Source organism: Elephantulus edwardii, unplaced genomic scaffold (genome assembly GCF_000299155.1).
Source record: "Elephantulus edwardii isolate Elephantulus edwardi_28Jun2011 unplaced genomic scaffold, EleEdw1.0 scaffold00022, whole genome shotgun sequence".
NCBI classification, from domain to species: domain Eukaryota; kingdom Metazoa; phylum Chordata; class Mammalia; order Macroscelidea; family Macroscelididae; genus Elephantulus; species Elephantulus edwardii.
In genome coordinates this window covers 15,819,529-15,846,040 of record NW_006399772.1, presented here as the reverse complement: position 1 = coordinate 15,846,040, position 26,512 = coordinate 15,819,529, and the positions used below count along the sequence as shown (strand labels likewise).

At 39.4% G+C, this 26,512-nt stretch overlaps 1 protein-coding gene across 1 annotated transcript in view; it reads left to right on the top strand.

The window, feature by feature from the left end:
- Window positions 1–258: 258 nt before the first annotated feature.
- The window catches only part of DOCK4 (dedicator of cytokinesis 4), a 312,634-nt gene continuing 286,380 nt past the window's right edge, over window positions 259–26,512 (top strand). The window contains exons 1-5 of the mRNA XM_006882693.1: window positions 259–379; window positions 4,614–4,654; window positions 7,349–7,404; window positions 15,665–15,761; window positions 20,579–20,727. Coding sequence (XP_006882755.1) covers window positions 259–379; window positions 4,614–4,654; window positions 7,349–7,404; window positions 15,665–15,761; window positions 20,579–20,727 — 464 coding nt within the window. The remainder of the gene's footprint in view (window positions 380–4,613; window positions 4,655–7,348; window positions 7,405–15,664; window positions 15,762–20,578; window positions 20,728–26,512) is intronic.

The window sequence follows — 26,512 nt, the reverse complement described above, 5'->3', positions numbered from 1 at the left end:
TTATGCTAAACACTGTGACACTGGTGCATCAAGTGCAATAATGGCTACTCATGATGGACAATGTTTGGTGGAGCTCCCCGATTAAAACTAGCTTGGAAGTAGGAGTGGCATCCACTTTTGAAATAGTGTGCCTCCGGTAACTCTATGAACTTGAAGAAATGATGAAAGTTTTATAATTGTTCAAGTCTTTTGTTCATAGAGTTGCTATGAGTCATCTACGACTCAAAGACACTTAACAACCACAATAGCAGTAGGGATATGCCTATCTTCACATACTCTCTATCATCTCTTCCAGTTATTTCCAGCTTTCGAGGAACCGTCCCCTATGGACTGTCTTTGGAAATTGGAGATACAGTTCAGATCCTGGAGAAGTGTGATGGTAAGTAGACTGGTAGTCACTGGGCTTATCTGAACAGTCACCTCAACACTGGACAGTCCATAAAGTTTGCAAGTCTCCCATCTCTCTCATAATCTTGGGACTTGTTTCAGTGTTCACATAGAACCATTTGGAAAAAAAAAAACCTTGTTTCTTGCATATTCAATGCTAGACTAAGAGAAAGCATCATTTAGTGATTTTTAAGTGGATTGTATGTTTACCCTATTATCTTTATATTTAGGAGATAAAAAAAAAATCAATTGTGGCTGCTGTATTTGGGAGAGTTTCCTGATTGGGTGCTCAACTTGAAAGTTTTTGGAAGAACTACAGTGGAGTCTAATAGATAACCCTGGAACAAGTAATGATTTTATGGAGGAAGAAACATGCATACAGTAGACATAGATTCCCAAACCCTTGGTAGCCAGGTGCCCTGTGAAGAACTCCTGCCCCAGGCAACTCCAACCAAGAGAATCCTGAAGTCTATGCCTCATCTTTGAGCTAAAAGAATATCTATTACATCCTCAGGGATTTCACGTTAGTTAAAGTCTCACATAACATCCGTGATGATTATTGATTTTTATGCAGACAACTCATTAAATCCAAATACTAATGTGTTTCCATTCCTGTTTCATGAAGCATCCAGTCCTTCAAGAGATCGAGCTAAAATTACAACTCTGTTTCCCTCATGGTTAACAAAATAGTTCAATTAGGACTTCCAAAAATATCCATTTTCCTAAAAGGTTTTTCTTATTAGGAATGTGTAACATGATAACATTCATGGTTCATTATAGACTAAATTGTGTTTCCCTCAACAGGACATTGCATTTAGTTAGAGCCTGGCGTTCAAAGGGGAATTTAGTACACAGATCTTCATTTTGTTTACTAGAAATTGATGCCTTTGGAAATATAATAATTTTTTCTCTGTCATCAACAGATGGACATGTTTGTGTCTAAGCTGTACAAAATGAAATGTGAAATGTGTTATACGGGTGCAGATAGATAGACTCCACAGTAATGGAGCTCTTTTTAAATCTAAAACCTCTCTGTGTGGTACCACCAGAGAAGCCTCTGTATAGGGTGTAATTTTGAATGTTGTTGTTGTGGTGGTTGTTGTTAGATGCTGTCGAGTCAAGTATGACTCATGTTGTTGTTGTTGTTGTTATGTGCCATCGAGTTGTTTGCAACTCATAGCGACCCTATGTACAACAGCCCAAACCCTGCTCTATCCTGTGCCACATAGCCACCCTATAAACAGAAGATCTGCACCCCATCCTGTCATGCGTCATACTTACACTTGCTGACACACAGGAGCACTTTGCAGCAGTCACCATGTCAGTCCACCTGGTTGAGGGTCTTCCTCTCCCTCACCAGCCCTCCACCCTTCACACCATCACGTCCCTCCCCAAGGAATAGCGCCTTCTAACCGTATGTCTAAAGTATGTGAGGCAAAGCCTGATCATTCTTGCCTCCAATGAGCTCTCCAGCTGCATTCTCCAACACATAGCCATTCATGCTCTTGACAGGCCATGAGATGTTCAGTTCTTCACCAACACCACAGACACCACAGCTCAAAGGCATCAGTTTCTTTTTCTGTCATCTTTATTCATTGTCCAGGTCTTGAATGCATATAATAAATCACAAGATAGAGAGATGTCTAATTCTCACATTCACACTAATTTCTCCACACTCACTTTAAGCAGTACTCTACTCTCATTGCTCTCGAGTCAAAAGCAACTGATAGTTGACCCTCCTTTGGATCTTTGAGGCTGTAAATCATGTGGTAAGACACTGCCCATTTTCTCCTGAGTAGCCACTGGTTGATTGGAACTGCCAGAGAGGCTCAGCCTTTAGGTTACAGTCCAGCTTCCTTCAGATCACACCACCAGAGCTCATCAAAACAGTGTTACACACATTATATCTTAACACGTGCTTTTAAGAGAACTTACTATGCTGTTCAAATAAACGTAAGGACAGAGCTCAAATATTTGAGCAATTTAATTAGAATATTTATTTCATGATAAAAAATAATTGTAGGGGTAAGCAAAGTGATTTCTACATTTGGGTTGTAAATTATACTTCTACTTTTAATAAAGGGGCTTTATGTTCATATGTACATATGCACAAATAGATGTGTCTTGGAGAAGGTGCAGCCTAAGTGCCATTTGGAGGCAAAGATGACAAAGTTTTGTTTCTCAGGCCATGGGCAAGTTGCTAAGAGAGTCTGTTCCTTGGAGAGAGACATTATGCTTGAAAGCTGGAGGGTCAGCAAAAGAGAAGAAGATTTTCAAGGAGATGGATTGACAGAGTGACTGCAGCACTGGGCTCAAGTGTGTAATAGATGATTAACATGGCACAGGACAGAACAGGCTTCAGGAAAGTTCTTCTTAGGATTGCTCTGAGTAGTACCTGAGTTGATGACATCTAACTACCACCACAACAACATATTTGTCATAAGTTAAAAAATGCGAAACTGTTTTTCTTTGATCAGTCATACTCAGTGTCTTTGAATGTGAACCAACTTAAAGCTGACCCTCTAACAGATTTTCAGAGGCTGTAAATTACATGGGAGGAGATTGCCCATCCTTCTTCGGTGAAGCAGCTGGAGGATTCTGACTGCCTGCCTTTGGGTTGGTGGCACAACTCGCGACCACTGGGCCACCAGCACTCCCTTCTTGAAAGGTTATGGTGGTGGTGCTGTGTGCCGTCAAGTCAGAACCGAACCATAGCTCACCAGCCCTCTAGCAGATTTTCATCGTTGTTACATGGGAAGAGATTGCCTGTCCTTTTCTTTGGAGCAGCTGGTAGATTGGAACCACATATCTTTGGGATTGCAGCACAGCTTCTTGGCACTAGGCCACCAGAGCTCCTTGAAGACTTTGTTGGGATTCTTTTTTTTTGTGTACCATCGATTCAAACGTGACCCATAGTTAACCCTCCTGCAGGTTTTCAGAAGTAACTAGTGGATTTTAACTGTGTGCCTTCTGGATTGCAGTCCAGCTTTTTACCACTAGGCCATCAGAGTTCCCCTTGAAGGATGTTCTTTGTTGTTGTTATGTGCCGTCGAGTTGCCTGTGACTCATAGCGACCCTATACACAAAAGCCCTAAACGCAGCCCTATCCTGTGTCTGTCTCACTGTCTCTGACACACGAGCCACATTATCCCAGTCACTGAATCAATCCACCTCATAGAGGGTCTTTCTCTCCTGCACTGTCCCTCCACCCTCCCAAGAACGCTGTCCCTCTCCAAGGACTGGTCCCTCCTTGCAACATGTCCAAAGTATGTCAGACAAAGCTTCAGAATCTTTGCTTCAAAGAAACAACCTAGTTTAACTGTCTCCAAGATGAACCTGTTTGTTTTCTTATCAGTCCATGGGACATTCAATATTTTTCTCCAACCTCACAGCTCAAAGGCATCAATTTTCCGTGTCCAGTTCTCTGACGCATAGCAAGTGATTACGAAGTCTATGTTCTGTATCAACCCTTGAAGGATAGTTCTGTAAAAGTGATTCTAAGCTGTCCTGAGGCTATGGTGCCAGAGCTCATCAACATATTACACCACAGAATGAAAATGAGGGCAAGTTCAGTTGTAGGACATTAGGAGAGTGTGCCTATTAATTCTTATAATGAATGAGACTTGGCTTCACTCCTCTTAAATATCAGACTGGTCAGAGCCCAGGACTTGGGGCTGAGCTATATACAACTTCACTGCATAATGTTAAGATAGGTAGATGGTGGTATTTAATGGTCAAGAGTCTACTATCTGTAGTCAGGCAGAGTTTGGAAATGTAAACTGTTGTAAAAATCACAATAAAAATATAAAAAAATGTATTAAGTTTCATACAAATTCTTAAAGGCTTTGGAGAATCAGTGTCACTATTTGTATAATAGGGGAGTATTTTTGGAGCGAGCAAGTCATTTGCCCAACATGAAATAGCTGAGAAGTGACAGAGCCAGAGTTGAAGCCCAATCCTCTGGTTCTAAACCCTGTTTTTGTGATATATCTTCCTATTTAATGTAAATTTATAACATAATTGGTTTTTAAAAACTATTTTGTTAATAGAATACAGAAGCTAGTGGTTACTTGAACTGTATAGTCTAGATTAATGCTAGAATTTACCATGTTTAATACATAGAATTTTTACATGTTGGGTAAATTTTCATCAGCAAATACTGGATTGCTTCATTATTCTTTAAAATGAAGGTTTATTGAAATATGATCATGATTGTTTTTCCACAGGCTGGTACCGAGGATTTGCCTTAAAAAACCCAAATATCAAGGTAAAAATTATTGCTTCTAAACATAATTATGAGGCTTTTGTAAAAGTATGATTTTTTTTTTAATAGAATGTGAGAAAACGCTCAGGGAGATCAAGTAATTTGCCCAAGATTAAATAGCTGATAAGTAGCAAAAATTTTTACTTTAATCATTATACTATTGAGATTATAGTAAAGACTCTTAGTTGTAATGCTGGATACTAGTAAGAGATTTTCATAATTTTGGAAATTCCTTTGAACTTGGATTATAGGTAAAATATGCTGCTTAAATGGTAAGTCTGTGTTTCTTGAAAAGTGTGCTGGGAAGAGCTTAATAAGCTCATTATATATGACAGAATCGTCTATAATTCTTAGTTTCTTAAAGAGCTCAATTAAAATAACCACAAGGAAAATGCATATTCCAGAAGAATCGCTGAACAGTAGTATTTATTTAATCCTTCCATTTTCTGTGGTATCATTGGTAAAGTATTGGTGTGGAGAGATAACATGTTAAATGCCCTTCTGAATTTAGAGATCTGAGATACGGGAAAGCCAAATTATAAAGACACCATTTTCTTGTAATTCTGAACAGAAAGTTTCATTGTTCTTAATAATTATATATATATATATGCCTTAGCAATTACACTAAGAAGTAATACAATTTTTTTAGTCTTTTTGTAGACTATGATTTTGATACAAGACCAAATTAATACATTTTTCAACTATAATATCAACAGCTCTTACTCATAGTATCCAGTCTCTAATATTCTTTCTTTTTTATTAAATTTTAATGAAAGTTTATAGAGACGTTGGATTTCTATTCATACATTCTTGCACACTTTTCTCCCTACCACCCAAGTTCACTTTTCTCTTTGAAGAAAAAAAATTTTTTTGATTGTTAAACAATTCTCCTCCCCACCCCCTAAGTCTAATTTACTATGCAGCTCTTATTCTGGACTCTTGTCATGAAAATAATACCAAATCATGTGTTCCTTTTAAACAGTTCTTTCCCTCATCTGTTTCAATGCAGTATACATTATTTATTCCCTCTTAAGTTCCCCTCCCCCCAAGTCTGATGTCAGTCCCATTTTATAACAGTGGCACTATGCAGTTTTTGTCCTTTTGTGAATGAGATATTTCACTCCAGGGTTACCCATTTTGCATACTATTTCATGAGTTCCTTGTTTTTCAGTCAGCTTAGTATTCCATTGTGTGAATATACCAGTTTCTCTATCCATTCGTTTGTTGATGGGCACTTGGGTTATTTCTAACTCTTTGCTATTATGAACAAAGCAGCAATAAACATGGGTGTGCATTCCAATTTTTCTTTTTATGTCATGCACATTACTTAGTTTATTTCTGGCTACTTTAAAAAAATTTAATTTTGCATTTCCAAAATACAATGTTAATAAGGTAAATACTTTCCCTTCCCCAGTCATTTTTGTTATATTGCAACTCTTTCCGAATCACCCAACTAATGAAATTACTTCATTTTATTTATTTTAGGTGGTCCCAAAACACAAAAGAACATTCAACTTTATTTATTTTTATACTTTAGTCCTCACATAAAGTTGGTGTGGGACACTTGGATGGCATGTACAAATACAGTTTATACATATTGTAGCTACTAATAATGTATTTGATAGGGAAGTATCTGTCACGTTACTTTCCTTAACAACTGAACTTCACACTTTAACCTTTCTTTTTTAATATTTATTACTCTCTTGTTAATGCTAGCATCTTAAATTTTGAGGAAAGAATGATTTGTGTGTCTGTCTGTACATTATGGATGAATGTGCTGAGTTTTCATACTACATTTCACTTTACACTTGGATCCACATTGGTGCTAATGTATTCAAATGGTATTTGTTTTCCTAAATATTTAATTGCATTTGCCATTTGATTATACATCAGAAACCCTTCTGAGGATATTGTCACTTAATGGACAATAAAATTGATGCTCTGGTTTTTCTGTTGTTTCTTTCAATCTCCAGTTTAGAACAAAGGAACAATTTCCTTGCCCTATCATTTCCCTACAATAAAAGGCTTGAAGCCAGCATAGCTTCTTTTGTTTCATCTTTTTTCCATCCGAATGGCAGCATAATGATTAATTGCCCCTGTGTTTCTATCAGAGATTTTCTATAATACTTAAGATGTGTTCTTTTTAGATTCACAGCAGTCATTTCCCAGTGCATCTCAGTCTTCTTTCAAAATATCCACCATTTTAAAACTCCATAGCTTAATTCAATATAGCATAATTCTGTAGCACATTCCTGAAAATGTTTTCCGTTTTATAAAGAATATACTTTCATAATGGGGCCTAGTGTTTGCTCAATTATATATGTTAGAGGGTTTCTAAATTTTTAAACTAATGAAAACTGAAGAGTATTATATATGTGTGTGTGTGTGTATAAACACATGCACACACATAGTATATATATATATAAATACAGTATATACATACATACATGCACACACACACATATATATATATATATATACACATATTGTATATATAGATATATGTTGTAGACACACACACACACACGTGCGCTCTCTCTCTCTCTCCAGTATATTTTATCACACAGGCTGTGGTAGAGATATTTTCCCATTCTTGAAGTTACTCTCCCCTGTGGCTGTGTTTTATGTATATGACTTGTGAAACAAGCCCTGCTTTACCAGACAGCTGGCATGATAACCTTTTGTTTTATCTTCCAGGGTATATTTCCTTCCAGCTACGTTCACTTGAAAAATGCTTGTGTAAAGAACAAAGGGTAAGAGATGAGCTTTATTAATAGTTTGAGGATTTTCACAGAACCATTGCTTATTTTGGAATCTGAAAGGCTTTAGTAATTGTCTTGAAAAATGAACTGTAGATGATCACACCATTGTCTGGGTCGTTTGATAAAGATAGATGGCATGAAGGAGGTTGGTGGAGAGAATTAAAGGGCTACGTCTGTTAGAACTGGCCACAGCTAGATACAGGGTGATGAGGTCTTCCACTGTCCACATGTCATGGAATCACCCAGACCTTAAGCAGGAAATTTTGGTTTCTTAAGTCAGCATGGCAGTCCGAACCATTAAATGTTGAGTCATATAGACACAAAACCTGGGAATTTCCTAGGTTCACCACTGATAATAAAAAAGTCTTTATTTATTCTCCAAATATGTCATATCCTTTGTGAGTGACCACTTCACAAAACCATTATTCTACCTTAGAGAACATAATTTATGTGTTGTGTTATTCACATTCATTGATTTCCTTAAACATTTTAGGGAGTTTTCTGATTTATTTCTAAAAGGTCTTCAAATAGCTATCAGCATAAAATATCACGCAAATAAGATTTCATACGACAATAGAGTTTGCTTATTTATATGGTGTATATTGTCAGATCATCTGTTACAAATGGGCCATGGATTTGGCCATACCTTTTGGTGCCGTTGTTTCAAGGGATGTGTATTGAATCATTTCATAATTTTTATGACAAAGGAAAACTGATTGTCATAAAATTACATTTCTCCTTAAATAGGAATAAATAGTTATTACTTAAATTCCTAAAACACTTTTAAAAGCATTTTAAAAACATTTAAAATTTTATCTCTCAAAAATTTCAAATTTTACAGTTATACCACAGAAGTCCAAGTTGTTATTCAAGTGGATAATTCTTATTATTTCCTTTTGATAAAGGTGTAAAAATAAATCTAAAATGAGTGAAAGAATAAACAGCTAGTTACCAATACTTTTAGTGTTCCCTATATAAATAAGGTTGGTTTATTGGATAGAAAATTGTGCTACCAAGCCAAAGTGGGTGATTTTAATCTGCAGCTCTCAGGCGTGGTTTTAATTGTTTTTGGTCAAACATTCTTCTGAGTGGTATAGCACTGGTTTTTGGTGGTTGCTGTGCTGTTAAACACTGTGACACTAATGTGTCAAATGTGGTAATGGTTACCTATGGAGGACAATGTTTGGTGGAGCTCCCAGATAAAAACAGGCTTGGAAGAAGGAGTGGCATCCACTCCCAAAATAGGTTGCCTCCGGAAACCCTATGAACTTGGAGAAATGATGGAAATTATATAAGTGTTCAGGTCTTTAGTTCATAGGGTCGCTATGAATCATTTTTGACTTAATAACAATTAACAACAACAGTAACAACATATGAATAAGCCCTGAGGAATCTTAGAGCTCCAAATAATTTGTATTCTCTTTCAGCTATTAATTTTACTAGTGATAACTGTGTAAAATAATAGTTCTTAAAATTAGTACTCTTAGTAGACATAACTACTGCTACTTTTAATAACAGTTCTTTACAGGGGCTCGATGGTACCAGTAGTTAAACATGTGGCTATCAAGAGAACAATTGTTCTTACAACAGTACCAAGAGTCATCATTATGATAGAGAAAGGATTGATGCTGTCAATGGTTTCGTCTTACTTGGATCAATAATTGACACCCTTGGCACCCATAGTCAGGAAATCAGGAGATAGAGACATTGGGTAAATCCGCTGTCAGAGACCTCTCCAAAATGCTAGAGAGCAATGATGTCAATTCGAAGACTGTGGTGCACCTAATCTAGGGCATGGTCTTCTCAGTCATCCGTTTATGCATCAGAGAGTTGGACAGAAGGACTTGATGCCTTTGAGTTCTGATGTTGGAGAAGAATACTGACTATCCCATGAACTGGGCAAAATGCAGCCAGAGTGCTCCTCAGAGGCAAAGAGGGCAAAGCTTCATCTTTTGTAGTTTGGACATGTAGCTAGGCGAGGCTATTTCTTGGAAAGGGGATATCATGTCTGGAAAGATGGAGGGTCAGAAAAGAAGAGGAAGACCCCCAACAAGAGAAGTTGACATGGTGATTGCAGCAATGGGCTTTCATGAGTCAGAGACGATGAGGATGGCACAGGGTAGGGCAGGGTTCAGTTCGGCTGTTCATGAGTTGTACTTGACCCTGTGGCACCTAACAACTCCTACAAAGGGTAGTGGTTTGGATGCACCAAGAGATGCCTCTGAAGAAAGTTCCTGGTGATCAGCTCCCCTTGGAAACCCAACAGAGCACCTAACACTCAGCACCCCTAGAATTCTCGTGAGTCAGAGCTAACTGAGAGCAGCTAGTTTGTGTTTGTTTGTTGGTTTTCTTGTTTTTTCCTTTCTTTCTCAATCATCAAATGACCCACAGATGAGCTATTAGCAAATAGGAAACACCTCCATAGGGGAAAACTGTTACTCAGGGTGCTTGTTTGCCAAAGACCATCCATTTGTTCAGGAAACAGTAGAACCTGAACTTGACCTCCATTCTTTTTCTGCTTGCATCATTTCACTCTGAATTTTTTGGTAACCATGTGTTCCTCCGGAATAGAGTGCCACTGTGCTTCACAGAAGTATGCTGAGTAGAAGAATCACTCCTCTAAGTACTCCCACCAGATTGGGTGTGCCAATGTCTTAATTCCTCAGGAAAAGGAGAGCACATTCTGGAGGACACTACAACCAAATGCTTAATTTTTGTTCGGAGCTTGATGTCTGGGCTGGACCATGTGGAAATCCCAAAGGCTCTATCCTTTAAAAGCCTTAAGTTGTTGGCCTAGGCAACCGAGTCCTCATTCTTTTGCCCCAAGTCTCTGGCTGACCCCCTCAACTCTCCAGAGTAGAGTCACCCCACCTTCATCAAAAACTCTAATCAAGGAAGAGACAAAATAGAAATCTAGCAGAATTAATTAGCATCATTCATCCAGTGGAACTTTTACTTTGTCTTAGTTTCTTAATACTGCTATAACAGAAATACCAAAACTTGATGGCTTCATCAGACAAGAAATGATTTTTTCTCACAGTTTAGGGGACTTATTATTTTGTTCTGTTGAGTAAGCTCTGTTCCTTGTTGACCCTACAGGACAAAGTTCTAAAGAGCTTCCTATACTGTAATCTTTATGGAAACAGATTACCAGGGCTTTTCTTTCACAGGTCCATTAGTGAATTTGAACTGTCAACCCTTTAGCTAGTTCTACCAAGAAACTTAATTATTAACTAAGTACTAACAGGATTCCTTTATTACGGGCTTACTCTCTCATTGTCGCCAACTCAGAACTGACTCATAGCTGACCTTCCAGCAGGTTTTCAGAGACTGTAAATTATATACAGGAGGAAACTGTCCATCATCTGTAGAGTAGCTTGTGGGTTCAAACTTGGCACCTTAGGCAATGCAATTCTCTATAACTACACCACCAGAGCTTCCCTATAGCAGACTAGAAGTCCAAATTCAGAGCTTCAAAAATGTACACACTTGAGGGAAAAGCTCTCTCTGTCTCCTCTTTCTAGGGGAGATCTCTGTCTCAGCTGGATTTCTGCAGTTCCTCAATTCCTTGACATAGTGTGTAGCATCTCTCTGTCCCCTTACCCATAAGTGTTTGTCTGTTGGTGCTCTTTTGTTTGTTTGGTTTTGGGGTATTTTTGGTTTGTTGTTCTTTTTACCATTCAGAAGCAATTAGGTTTAAGATGTAACCTGCACTGATAGGGCCTTATTAATGTAACAACAACAACAAAAAAATTGCCTCAATGGGATTATATCTGCAGGTATAACAATAAAAAAGACCCACTGCCATCAAATCCTTGTGCTAATGTTCTGGATGTAGGAGGCTGTACATCTGGACCAGAGGAGAGGGCTCATCTTTCTTCCTCAGCAACAGCTGACCTTTCCGTTAGAAGCTCACCATTGGAGCCCCTGTTCACAGGTGGAAAGCTTCCACCACGAATTTTGGACATCCATTCAATCTATAACAAAACAAATTTGGAGTGGGTCCTAGTGCCACCTCCTTTTTTTTTCCTGTCCTAGTTGGTAGATGGTGTATCCCTGGACACCAAAGATATGTAAATGTGTGTAAAGAGATCTCCAAATTTATTTGTGTAAGTTTGTGATTTGCTTGTGTGTTCTATACCTAACAGCAAATCTTATAAATATAATCAGCAATTTATGGATTGAGCAACAATAAAGATTTGGGGTAGAAACAAATATAGAGATATAAGAGATATAGTTAATAGATATATCAATGTCATGGGCAATTCTAGATTTAAGTATTACATGGATGAACCTTGAGAACAGGATACTCAGTAAAATAAGTCAGAAGCAATATTATATGACCCCACTTATATGAAATATCTAAAATAGGCAAGTTTAGAGATAAAAAGTTATTATTAATGATTGGCAAGCCGTGGTAATCAATGTATTGGGTTAAGTGTGTGGCTGCCAATGAAAAGTTTTAGCCATTCAAACCCACCAGCTCCTTGCTCTCTGGGAGAGAAGACGAGTGTAGGAATATGGGTCTATCCATGGAGGAGAGCTGTAAGCTGGAGTCTACTTGACAGCAATAGATTTGACAATAGACAACAATAGATTGGCAGGTCCTGAGAGCTAAGGGAATAGTAATGGAGGGTTACATCTTAAGGCACTAGATTTTAAGGAGCCATAATGGCTCTAACAGTGAAACACTTGACTACTAACTGAACAAGGGTACAGTGATTTGAACCCATCCAGCTGCTCTACATGAGAAACCTGGCAGGCTGCCCTCTGCTCTGTCAAGTGGGGTCACAACGAGTCAGAATTGATTCCAGGGAAACCAGCCATGATAACATTGCCAGGAGATTACGTTCTCAGAGAAGGATCTGGCGTGGAGTCACATGGCTTCTTTAAAGTAGATTAACAACAGGGTGGACGCAAGAGCTACAAAAGGCATCTCAGATGATCTGGACAAAATATGACTTCAGATAGACTATTTGAATATTGCTCTCGGTGTGATTACTATAAAATAGTCCCCTTGTCTAAAATGGCCACTCTGTGCTTCTTAGAAATTTACATTTTGGTGGAGGGAAAAAAAACAACCCCAAAAGCCCAAGCCAGCTTTCCAGAGATTGCATTACCTTTTTGTTAGTTTTTTGGTTTTGTATTTTTCTGGGCTTTAGAGCAGGTCCTCAAATTAAATTCACTTTGTGAATTGTGTGGTCATTTCTATAATATTTCATGGAGACTGACTGAGGTTAGGTTACTTTCAGATGTTAAGTAGAATGTCTACTTTCCCTGGAAATTCGTTGTTCCCTGCTTGACCTTGCATAGGATTATTTATAATCACCATCGCTAAACACTCATCATTTAAATTGCAATAAATACTTCAAAAGCAAAAAAGAATGTACTACTATTTGAAGATGGCATATGTAGACTTATGAAAAGATTCAGTCTGTGTCACATTCATACAATACTGTTTACTTTTATTTCTAGCTTTAAATCCTAGTTTGTATTTCCAGCTGTGTTAAAGCTCTGAAAGGAAGGGAATTATTTAAAGGGCAGGCATTTTTTGCAGGAATATGAAATGAGTCAACGAAGCTCCATGTCTGAAGAAATCAAGGAAAGATTTCATTTCTTACACTTGCTGTTAAGAAGACTTTACAAATGACAATTATACACACTTCGGGTATAGCATCAAAAGGGAACTGCAGAGCAATTATTATCCTCCTGATAAGAAATCATTTTCCTTTGATCATCTAAAAACCTACTTCAATGTCTAATATGCTACTACTTTCTCCATATCAGAAGATATCCTTGAGAAAAATATATTTGAATAAAGAAAATAACCCTCTGTCAGTGTGACACTTGGTAACATTTCTTGAGTAGCTATGATAATACAAAACACTTTAATCTGCAGGAAAATGGAAGGAACTTTTAAAAATAAATGAAAGGTAAAAAAAGATAGGATATTATTGTTGTTGTCAAGTTAACTACAACTCATAGTGACCCTATGAACAATGGATCTTGAGCTCTGCCTTACCTTGTGCCATCTACTGTGAAGTTGATTCTACTCATAGTGACGGTATGAAGAATTCCCCTATCACATTTTCTAGGCTGTTATCCTTACAGAAGTGGCTCGTCAGGTCCTTCTCCCGAGATGTCGTCTGGTGGTTTGATCCATCAGCCTTTTCATTGTCAGCCGGTTACTTAGCTGTTACACCACTAAGGTTCATTGTCGATAAACTTGTAGAGATAAATCATTGGCTTTCCCCCTTCTCTATCTTCTTATGTATCTCAACATTAGGACCAGCATAAATATTAGATGTTGGGTTATATAATTTCAAGGTATATTTTCTTTGGCTATTTGGAAACTGGAAATAGAAAATAATATTCTGGAATGGATATTCAAATTTTGTTGATGTCTTCAGTCCTTGATAAGTTCTATTGTATATGAAAATGTTTGGCCTAAAATATGACTCAACGGCACCTAACAACAACAACATATGAAAGTGTGTTACGTGTTAACATTCCTAATTGTTCTAGTAAATTCTTAGGATCTTATTTAAAAATATTAAAAAGGAAGTTTTAATGCATTCCTGTTTTTAATTAGTACCTCTATATCTAATTAATCAGAGCATTGGACTGTTCTCAGTGTTTTCTTGGTACAACCATTATATCCTGATTATTGAACAAGTATTTCATTCACTTTGAGTCCCACTTTCATAGCACTTGAAAGAACTGACCATCATTTGCCTATCTGCAAGCCAAATTGAAGTGGAAGAAAATGAAAATAACATAATTAAAGAATGACATTGAGTATATCGTACTTGAATTTACTGACCATCTCAAAAATAGAATTAATGCATTGGAACACTAATAACCAAAGAACAGATTGTGAGATGATATCAAAAACATCATACATAAAGGTCATTAAAAAGAAAAAGAGACTTTGATATGTCAGAAGAGACTCTGAAACTTGTTTAGAACATAGAACTAAAGTGAAAGGAAAAAATAAGGAAGTGCGCAGAACAGGCTTTCAAGGATCAGAAGACACAGTAAAGTATTACAAAGAAGTGTACAAAGAGTATTAGAAAACTAAAAGAAAGTACTTGCTTGGCATTTCTTTAACTGAAAGAATTGAAGAAAATATTCAAACTTCAAGTTACAGTAATGAAGGATCATGGACAAAATTAAAGGAGATGGGAAGCATTACAAGAAAGTCAAAAGAATATACAGAAAATCTGTCACAGAAAGAATTGTGCTACTTAGCCATTTCTGGAGGTCACGTGTGATCAAGAATCAGTGCTCTTATAAAGTCCCAGTGGCACTAAAGCACTGGTGAAAAAGAAGACTCCAAACATGACAGAACATAAATTGAGATGTTTCATCTAATGAATAGAGAGCTGAGGGTGCCTGCTTACTTATATCAAGACATTTGAAAGTCAGCTGCCTAGCCAACTGATTGAAAGAGATCCACATTCATGCTTGTTTCAAAGAAAGGAGATTAAAAAGAAAAAGTCAAACCAAACAAAGAAATCCAACAGAATGCAGAAATTATCTAACAAAATCATTAATGCCACATTCAAGTAAAATCATGCTAAAAGGTTTTGTTGTTGTTGTTAAGTGTCACCGAGTCATAGATGACTCATAGCGACCCTATGAACAAAAGTCCTCAACATTTGCGTGACTTTTATTCCTTTTCCAGATTCATAGGGGTTCCAGAGGCAAGCTATTATGGAAGTGGATGCCACTCCTGCTTCCAAGCTTGTTTTAATCGGGGAATTCCACCAAACACTGTTCACCATGGGTAACCATTCTCGCATTTGACTCATCAGTGTCACAGTATTCAGCTTCACAGCAACCACAAGTTACCTCTGTACAGCAAGTGGACACACCAGGGTGACATGACCTAGAAGAATGTTTGACCAAAAAAGAAAGGATTTTTATAAAGGATTTATAAATGGCTGCAGCAGGATATCATCAGTTGCTCCCACAAATTCAAGCTAAATTCAGAAGAGGACTTTGAATGAGAGAGCTCATTGCTGATATAAGATGGACCTTCGCTGACAGCAGAGAGTAGCAGGAAACTGTTCACCTGTGTTTCATTGACTTTTCAAAGACATTTGACTGTGTGCATGATGACAAATTCTGAGTAGCATTGAGAAGAATGAGAACACTGAATTGTGCTCACACAAAACTTGTATATTGAAAAGTTTATCTACCAGTGTCCACAATTTTTACATGTTTATTTTGTTTCTTAATTTTGCAGACAGTTTGAAATGATTATTCCTACAGAAGACTCCGTTATCACAGAAATGACATCAACGCTAAGAGACTGGGGCACCATGTGGAAACAGCTCTATGTGGTAAGTAACTTCCAACAACACAGTTATTCTGGAGAGAAGTGTTTTTAAGAAATACGTCAGGATGAAGTTACCATTTGTGTTAAGCTCTATTGAGTCCAATTTGGCTTGTAGTTTCATCATAATAGGATTGTCCTATAGACTTTTTGTTATTGTTGTTGTTGTATATTGTCAAATTGAATCTGACTGGCACAGAAGGAGATTGCCCCTCCTTCTCCAGCGAAGCCTATGATGAATTAGAACTGCGTGCCTCCAGGATTGCAGCACAGCTTCTTGCCACTAGACCACCAGCGTTCCCTCTCCCATAGACTTCTGAGGAGTGCTGGTGTCTTAATTGTGACATACTTGGCTGTCAACCACAAGGTTTATAGATTGAGCACAGATTGGGGGAGAAATAGGTGGCAGTCTCCTCCTGCAAAGATTTTACTTTTGAAAACGCCATAGAGCACCTCTACTCTGTCCTAGAAGGTTACTATTGGTCAGAATCAACTATAAACAGCAACAAGGATGTTTAAGAGAGCACATTACCAACATTTTCTCCTACAAAGCCACAGTATAGGTTTGAACCATGATTTTTCTGAAATCAAGTAAAACAGAAAGGCTTATACACAGCATTAGACTTACTAATTGTTAGGAATTATCAGAAAGGAATAAGCTACTTTCTATATAACGTTGTTGTTGTTGTTGTTGTTGTTGTTGTTGTATACCATAGAGTTAAAGCCGACCCATTGCTGACCCCTCTGGAGGGTTTTCAGAGGCAGTTAATCACATGGGAGGAGATTGCCCATCCTCTCACAGGGCTGCTGGTGGCCTCCAACTTCGTGCCTTTGGGATTGCAATGCAGCTTCTTGCCACTAGGGCCTCAGAGCTCCCTTATGTAATGTTGGACTTTTTAAAAATTATATACTGATTCTATAAATAAAGTATACTATAAATAAAAAATCCTTCAATTATATAAATGATAAATTCTAAACCAATGTGAATATTCTTAATATAATAGAGATAGGAAGATGCTGGGAGGAGGGGGGGAATAAATGTTTTGAGTTATGTGTATATTTACACACTTATTTACTTCTTTTTTATAACTAGTTACATGAGTGAACACTCAGTATATACCAAGCCCCACGGGGAGTATTCCCTAAGTAGTCTCTCCTTTAATTCTACAGCCATGCAATGAAATAATAGCAATTACCATCCCCAGCTTACAAACAAGAAAAATGTGGCACAGAGAGTGAAGTACTTCCTCTAGGCCAAGTAATCAGAAAGAGATTGAGTTGACAATCTGCTGTGGCTTTTATTCTTTTATCTGCCATGGGAAATAATGAAGTTTTGGGGTTTGTGAACACTCTATCTTCTTTCATTTTCAAAGGAATCTATAGAATAGTGTAATCATTTACAGGGGTAAGTTCAGAACACAGAAATGTGCTGTACTACTTACCCTGACAAAATTATTACAAATAGTGTGAAAAGCCAAAGGAGGGAAGGGCCACTGGCACAAAAGGACAGTTTTCATTACGTCTTGCATATAAAATGAGCAGGTTGTTGTATGGGGTCAAGGCAAGCTTTGTAAAATCACTAGTGTTACCTTTTTGATATTGTGATATCTCTGACCACAGCTTTCCCAGGGCTGGTTAGTACAGGCTTTTGGACATGCAATTAGAATCCATAGGACAGTCTTAGCTGAAATGTGGCATTTAAGCTTTGCTGGAATGAGGTCATTGCAAAGTCAAGGTTAACTGTGACCTCTAGGGTTCCAAAGCAGGGAGGCTATGAAGGGGATGGAATACTCTGTCCTTTAAGAAAAAAATAAAAAGTGGGACAAAAAGAAATAAAAAAAAAAAATCCCAAGCATAATTTCAGTTAAAATCACAATGTGTCTGGCGTTAACCTGACAAAAGAAACTATCTAAAAAGTTCAATCTTAAATATACATCAAATTGACAGTGCACACCATCCATCCGGTGAAATAAGCACCGGCTTCTTCCCTTTTATGTAAGCTACTTGTGGAGCACAGAGTTGAATTTCCTCTTGACTCTGCCTTCTCTAGTGATTTGGACTGCTTTTGAGGTTGTGAGCAGCTATTTTTGGAGACAAGATTGGCTTGGAAACGTGTCTGTTATAAACTCTAGGTGCAACTTCCTTTCCTACTGGTGTGCTGAGTAATGAGGAATAGATATTGAAGAGTTTCTCTGGCTCCCGGCACAACTGCCAGTTATATGAGGAACAAGTGTAAAAGTCTGATCTGGAATAGCTAGACTTTTAAGATTAGGAATGGGGTCACCTTGGCAACGCTGGACCATCTGGCTTCTTTTGACCTTGTGAATGCCAGATGGTTTTGGTTCAGGTATTTCATATTTGACTCTGTTTGATGGATTGTCTTGCTTTCTGACTTGGTGCCATAGTTGATAGGGAGTTCAGTGCTAACTCAAAAGCAGCGCCTCTGGTGGTTGGAGTCTACCAGCAGCACAGAACAAGAACAGCAGGCAGTCTCTCATGCGATTTACAGCCTCAGAAGCCCATGAGATTGGTCAGCGGTGAGTCTGTTCTGACTATACAAAAATGACTTTGACTTCAACTGCTCTCCTGGAAGATGGTTCATGACAGCAATAATATTTTGTAAATTAAGAGCAGTAAATGTAGAACAGTTAACCGTAGAAGTCAATGGCTAGAGAAATACCAGTTGCTCTTTTTTAGTCTCATTGGAAAGGGCCTAAATAGTATTCTTTAAAACTTATGAAATATAATCACAAAATGATTTGGGGGGAAAAGATAACTTTCTTCTTTTGTTGATTAGTAGGCCTTAGGCTGGGTATTTTGTTTGCATCACCTCGAAGGCACTCAGTTAGAATCCACCAGCTGCTTCAAGGGGGAAGAATGGACAATCTTTTCCCATGCTATTATTTTTTTTTATTATTTTGGTTTATTTACAGAATTAAAATAAATTGTTTTCGTGAACTGATTCTTTCAATTTCCCTCATCTCCCTGCCCATCAGATAGTACAACCCCATGATTAATCCTCCCCTCCCCCTGCACATCGTCATCCCTCTGCTTCCAGCCTCTCCTGCCACTCTTGGATTCTTATACTCATTCTACAATAATGGTTTTATACAATATTTATCCTCGTGGGACTGAGTTACTTCACTCAGCATAATGCTCTCCAGTCCCTCCCAAGTTAGGTAATAATTTGCAAAGTATTGCTCCTGCATGCTGCATAGTGTTCCATTGTGTGACAGCTATACCATCATTTCTCAATCCATTCATTTGTACTCTTATATACTTTTGGTGGGATGGTAAAATGGTACAACCATTCTGGAAGGCACTTTGGCACTTCCTCAGAAAAGCTGAACATAGAAATTTCATATGACCCTGCTATTCCACTACTTGAAATATACCCTGAGAAAACGAGAACTGAGGCACAAATGGAGATTTATACACCAATGTTCATAGCAGCCTTATTCACCATCTCAAGAACATGGAAACAGTCCCATGCTGTTATTGCCTCTGAAAAGCCCCTGGAGGGTCAACTAGGGGTCATTTCCGGCAAACAACAGCAATCTTATCAGAGAAGTTGATTGATCCTGGGGCCCATGCTAAGCAATTTGCGTCTGCCAAAACCTCCTTTGGCTCTATTTTAAAGCAAATAAATGTATCCGTTTTCTAGAGCACTAAAATATTCTCAGTTAACATTTGTCCTATTTCTTAAGTTATAGTTCTTTTTTCTCTTTACATTTTGTTTTGAGTATTTAATGTTGGGCTCAGCCCTTTTCATGTCACACTAAATCAAAAGCGTTTTTCACATTCCTCTATAGTCTTCATACCTATCCAATTTAGAGAGACTCATACTTTCATGACTTGGGGTCACACCAGATGTGGACTGTTTTTATGCACACTCAGAGAAGTATGCAAGCCAGGCATTTGGGGTGTCGTGCCCCTGTCTCCCTGAGTCTTCTCCCTACATGAAGCCGGGCAGCTGGTTCTCATTTGTAGATAGGATCCTACCTCCTCCTCATGGCAATCCTCTCCCGAACACGAGCACCATTGGTGGCCTGTCTGGTAGCGAGCTGCACTGCCAACCCAAAGGCAACTTGTTCAAGTAACCTGCTCTTCTGTGGGTGAAAGATGGGAAGTCTTTTCCTGTGCAGTATACAGACCCTGAAATCCTGCTTGAGGGTCAGCTGCGAGTCGGTTCTGACGCAGCTGCAGTGAGTGAATGAATAGAAGTGACGGCCTTAGAAAACAAACAAAAAGCCACCCCATTAGATAACAGAGCGCCTTTGCTAAGACCAGGGGATGCAGCTGCTTCAGAGTGAGCACAGGGCCTTCACAGGCTCCTTTGCTGCCCAGTGTTCAGTTCCTTTTATAGCTGCCTTTTCCTCAAACGAATCTTCCTCCTGATCAATAACTTCAAGTTTTGCTTGACCTCTGCTTATTCTTCTATATAACCTAAGTAGAAGGCCCTCAAGGTCCACGAAAACCAAAACCCTTATGAATGAAGATATTCCTTCCTTCTTTGGTGGTTGGCTACACAAGTCACACACAGCGTGGTTGTGGGGGCCAACAGGCCAGTGGAGAACATTGGAGAGGTAATTGTGAGTGCATCATTCGGTGATGATACCTGAATAATGACTTGTGTGTGTCCAACCTGAGTGACAGGTAAGGAGCGTTAGCACAGGGAGGAACCCGTTGGAAGAGGCCCTTCGCGTGAGCTGAGAGCGCCAAGGACCGGGTATCATCAGGCCAATGGCTTTTCTTTCTTCTCACTTGACCCCATCCACTCTATGGGCACAGGCTACCACATGTCCCCGTTTGCGTGTTTTCTAGAGAAACGAAGGTGATCTCTTCCACCGGCTCTGGCACATCATGAACGAGATTCTAGATCTGCGGCGGCAGGTGCTGGTGGGCCACCTGACTCATGACCGCATGAAGGACGTGAAGCGCCACATCACTGCCCGCCTCGACTGGGGCAACGAGTGAGTACCAGCCATCGTAGGGGCTCTCCCTGTAAAAGGACACAAGGGATACAGTGCTGGGAGCATCTCCAGAAGACACCTGGGGGACCTTTTCCATTTTTCTGCTTTTGGGGACATAGAGGAGACTGGCATTGACGGAGCCAGGAACCACTCCCCTGGGGCTGGTGTGGGCACCATCCCATAATGTCATTGCTAGCACCTATATGGTCCTTCAGTGCCCACCTGCTCAAAGAAACAGAATGGGACATCCCTGAAATAGGACTTCTGGCTAAAATGGGCTGTGTCTTTAAACAGCCTTGATGTTTGGCACGTGCATTTGGTTTTTACATGTCCTTCATCTGTCTCTTGGCAATAGGTAATCCCTGTAATTCCGGGAGGGATGCAGATGCCACCAGCTTCTGTCAAACCCTCAGGGCAGATGCGTGAGTGGGGCTGCGAGCATTGCCCTGATTCAGCCTATGTGCACATGCCACTTTGAGGGACGACTTGTGGGAACTTTGATATACAGACTTTCTTCATCGTGATTTACTTTTAAGTAAAACTGAAAGATGACCAATTTAAAAGAACACTCAGCCACTTTAAGTAGTAAATCCCATCTCTTAAAGCTCTGGTCAAGCCTGTTTGGACTCTGTTTTATTACTATGTGGGTAATAAAGTAGAACAAGCCAACTTTGTGACCCTAGACTAGCATATAACTTAGTTAAAAAAATAAAAATATCACCTCTGCATAGTCTCCTCCCTTCCTATCCTCCAAATCTCTGCTTGCTCTTTGGACCTGTGTCTTGGGGTGGGAGAATCGAGAAAAGCAGTGAGGAAAAGAGAAAACAACAGGATATGCACCACTGAGAAGCTTGGTCTTGCAGGGAGTACTGCTTCCTCTAACCATAGGAAGTTGCTTTATCAGAAGCCAATTTTGATTCCTGCTGAGACATTACATAATACAAAAATACAAATACATGGACCAACTGATAATTTTAAACCTCTACCTCATTCAGAATCCTTCTGGGTCTTTGTTAAATAAGGTGCACCATTCATATTTTTATAGACAATTGGTAACATCTTGTTGTTTTGTGCCATCTAGTCTAGAGTGACTCCCAGTGACCCTAGAAATAACAGACTAGAACTTGGCCTGTCTTGTGCCATATGCACAATCATGAGAGAAGATGATGTAGCCTTACGTTACTTATTTCCAGAAGATGCATTTTAGAATGAAACAGGTCTATGTGTAGAGTTGTAGCAGGAACTTTGAGCTAAGAACACTCTTTTTTTTTTAATACCCGAAGAAACCCCCTGAGCCTGTCTTGTATTTAATTCTTCATCTTCTGAAGGAGTAAGGTGTGCTAGAGGGCCCTTTTGTACTCCAGAGCAAGGTGGCTTAAAACACACAGTACCTTCTGAGAAATTAAAGATTTCCCAGTGAGTTTCCTGTTTTGCTGTGTAAGATTGAGAGTCCTATGAGAAGCAAACCTAAAGGCTGTTGGAACTTCTTTTTTTTTTTCCATGTGCTCCTTTATTACTTCCAAAAAACTCTGCATTTTCTCCTTTATTGCTTTTTTTTATTTCCTCTGGTGGCCCAACAGCAAGAAGCTGCACTGCAGTCCTGAAGGTACGCAGTTCAAATCCCACGAGCTACCCTGTGGATGGGCAGTTTCCTCCCAAGTGATTAACTATCTTCACTCACCTGCTGGAGGGTCAACTATCGTAGGTTCTGACTCAACAGTACGCAACAACAACAGCATTGCTTTTTAAAAAAATAAAATATAGCCTCCCTCTAGATTTTATTCAGTCTCGGTCATTTTGTTAGTCTTCCTTAGAGAACTCTCTCTCATTGCCCCTCAGTAAGAACAGAATCATAGTTGACCTTCCCGGTGTTTCCAAGGCTGAAAAGTGCATGGGATAAAATTGCCTAGCTTTCTCCTGAGGACCTGGTGGATTTGAACCTTCAGAGAGGCATGGCCTTTGGGATAGCAGTGCACCTCCCTATGCTCTACATCACCTGCCCCTAACATTTAGGGATAGGAATTAGAAAGATGGGTGGAGACAGCTTGTCAAAAATGACAGGCAGTGAGAATAGGCAAGAAGTTTATACTTCCTCAGGTTTTAGGAAGATGGATAGCTGGGAAAGGGGGAAAAGTGAGAAACAATTGTGGCTAAATCATGATCCAGTTTTGACGAAGCTCCAGTTTATGCTAGGACAGTTCTGTGGCTAGTTTTTGCTAAGTTGGTACAGAATTGATGCATAAAAATGAACACTATTTAAATCCTCTTGGACTCATTAATTTTTCTGAGCCCAGTCTGCTGTCTTTGAATAGTTTTGACTGCTCATATAAAAAAAAACTTAATAGCATATGAATTATGCAACTACTTTATTTCATTCTTTTACTTATGATTTTGTTTTCTTATTGAACAAAAATTTGTCAATTTAGTCATATTTGACTTAAAAAAACCCCAAACCGAAAAAAAAACTCACAAAAGCAGCACAAAAACCCATTGTCATTGAGTCAATCCTGCTAATGTCCAACATGTAAGACACAGCAGAACTGCCTCAGCAGGTTTCCAAGGCTGTAAATCATTTTGGAAGCACACTGTCACATCTTTTTCCTGTGGAGCAGCTGGTAGATTAGAACCATTGAACTTTCGGTTAGCAGCCACACACTTAAAACACTATGCCACTGGTCCTGTAATGAAGATAAACCTAAGAAAGACTAGAACAAAAATAGAAATAAATATGGTCTCCTTTAAGGATTCGCCCAGACAGGATTCCAAGGTACCTTGTGTAAGTTGTGTAAACAGTCCCTTTAAAAGAAAGGAATCCACGAGGCAGAAACTCAAGGAAGGTTCTGGACTTCGGACCTGCTCCAGAGTCTCCACAGCCAGAAACGATCTTCATGCACTCATTCGGCAGTGGTGTGCGTCAGCTGGCCATGAGTTACGTAGCATTTTCTTTTCTTTTCTTTTCTTTTTTATTTTTACAATAAGTCTGCAGCTATCTGAATTTCCAAGTTGAAATTCTCCAAGAAGAAATTTAACCTTGCTATCCTGGTGTAGAATGAACATTTTATACTAAACCACTCTGGTAGCTGGTCCACAGGGTGTTGCAGTTGAGGACATAAAGGTGGTGGTGCCTCACCGATGGCTTCATGGAAGCTGGCTCCTTCCACGTGATCTTACAGCCTCAGAAACCCAGTGCAGGACCAGCTAGAAGTTGGGTCCAGCTCATCAGTGTGTGTTTTTAATTTATTCATATGCTACTAGCCTATCTATGTATGGTTTATCAGGTACCCACTTGTGGGCAGGGAGTTAGTAGCTGTTGGAAGTGAAGGTGAAGTGCCTCTAGTGACTGCCTTGACCGCCTGCAACCACTTCTGGGTCAGGATGTGGGCAGGGCCGCTCCCCTTAAAAGCTGTGAGTAATGTAGGCATCACAACTGATCTGTGATTACACACACACACACACACACACACACACACACACACACATTTAACATAATATATAACCACATATATTATTATACATTTCCCCCCCCCTGCAAGATAATCTATTAGCAGCGACATTGACTGGGTTCCAAATGGTGCCTCAGTTTGTGGTCAAGTGGTTCTTCTTTCAGAGAGCCTGAAATAGGTGAAGAACAGACCCTGTCTGAATTTTTTGTGAAATACAACAAAGGCAGGCATGGAAAAATATGAAAATAAACGATAGTCCTGTTTGTGATTTCATAGTTCAACTAAAGAATGGAAGGGTGTGATTTCTCAAGTTCCTTAGAGAAAAATTTCATTTAAGAAGATTGAGAGACCATTTTAGTAATCACAGTCTTTTTGTATGCTGCTGTGTCTGGCTGGAAGTATATGCTGAAGTGGTATGTTATACTTACCAAACCTCTAAGGGGCTCTCGTAACACAGCCCACCAGGAGCTGCATGGAAACTCAGTGGAGGGACCCTTTGAGTCAGAATCAACGTGATGACACTGAATCGTGAGAATGAGGCTTTGATGACTCTGCAGAATTTCAGAATCTTTAAAAGAAAAATGGAAGCTCTGTTCTGTTCTCAGATGTGCAAGTCAAGGAGTCTTCTGTGAGAGTGATGATGTGAACCCAACCTAGAGTTATCCTCATGGGATTAAGCATGAGCTACCTGGAGTGGTCACGAGAGGAGTCTGGTCAAGAGCGTGTCCCTTAGCCTTGATATATATATAGAGTGTCACAGAGGAATTGTGGGACTTTGTAATGATCATGTGCGTTTAAGAAAATAAAAGGGATTATATAGAATTGTTAGCGGGCTTGTATGAGTGCCCCAATGTGGAATTAGATAGGAAATTCAGAGGAAAAAAGCTGGCCTGAGTGGCATTATACTCTATCTTCCTTGTTGCTGTTGTGTGTTGTCAATTTGGAACCTACTCATAATTGACCCTCTAGTGGGTTTTCAAAGGTTCTAAGCGGCATCCACTTCCGAAATGGCTTGCCTCCGGATATTCTAGGTGCGAACAGTGCTCAGACTGTTAGTTCATAGGGTCACTATGAGTCCTCTATGACTCGATGGCACCAAACAACAACACAAGGTGTACAGGAGGAGATTTCCCAGCTTCCTCCTTTGGAGCAACTGGTAAGCTTGAACTGTCTGCCTTTAGGTTGTCAGGGAAACACCTTACTAAGCCACCACAACTCTCTCTGTCCTTATTGTTGTTATTGTGTACCATCGAGGCGGAACTGACCCACAGCTGACCCTCTGGGAGGTTTTCACAGGCTGTTAATTGCATGGGAGATTGCACATCTTTCTCCCTCAGAGCAGCTGGTAGATTTGAACCACATGCCTTCAAGATTACAGTGCAGCTTTTTACCACTAGGCCACCAGAGCTCCCTCATTTTTAAGATCTCACAAATCTGTAACCTTTTCTGATCCCTCTGATACTACACATGAATGACCTTTTAATACTCAATATAGCAATCCATGAATCAAACACATTGAGAATTGTCACAGGATGAAATCTTCTCACCAGCTTAGACTTAGATCTGGAGGAACCCTGGTCATGCAGTGAGTGGTTCAGGACTTAGCTGCAAGCTCCAAAGTTGGTGATTCAAATCCATGGATCATTCTCTACCATGAAGATGAGTCAGTCGACTTCTGTAAATATTTATAGCTTTGGAAACATGTGAGGTAAATCTACCCATACTAGGCAGTCCCTATGAGCTGGAATTGACTCTGTGGCAATGAATTCGTACCTAGGACTATACTGCTTCACTTTTTCTTCCCTGTCTTTGCCAAATTTCTCCCAATAATGGACTCAGAACATCCCGTAGATAAAGACCAAGCACCATGTTGCCCAAGATTCACAGTATAGAAACATCTTGGCTCTAGATATTACCAGATGTTTTAGGGGTGGTTGAAATCCAGATGTCCTAGAAGACTCACCTTGTCCTCAAGGTCCAATTCAGAATTTCACTGCCCTCCAATGTATAAGGGCTTCTCTGGCAATGAGATCACTTGTGGGGTGTTGAAGACTCTCCACCATCTGGTCCTGTGTGGTTGGGCAGTGTTTGTTACTCCCTCCTTGGCTTACTTAGCTTGATCATCATCTGTTTCTGGAGCTATTTCTGGTGTTCAGATTAAGCTGGGTTGACTGCCTCAACTGTGGTAACAAGTAATGTGAGATGAGAACACGGAGGAGAGAAACAGGGTGCGTAGGAGAGCTAATCTCAAGATACAAAGAACAAAAGCTCAAAGGCAGATCAAGGCAAGTTAGTAAAAGAATTGTAATACATTCCGTAAAGGTCGCTTTTCTACCTGTAAA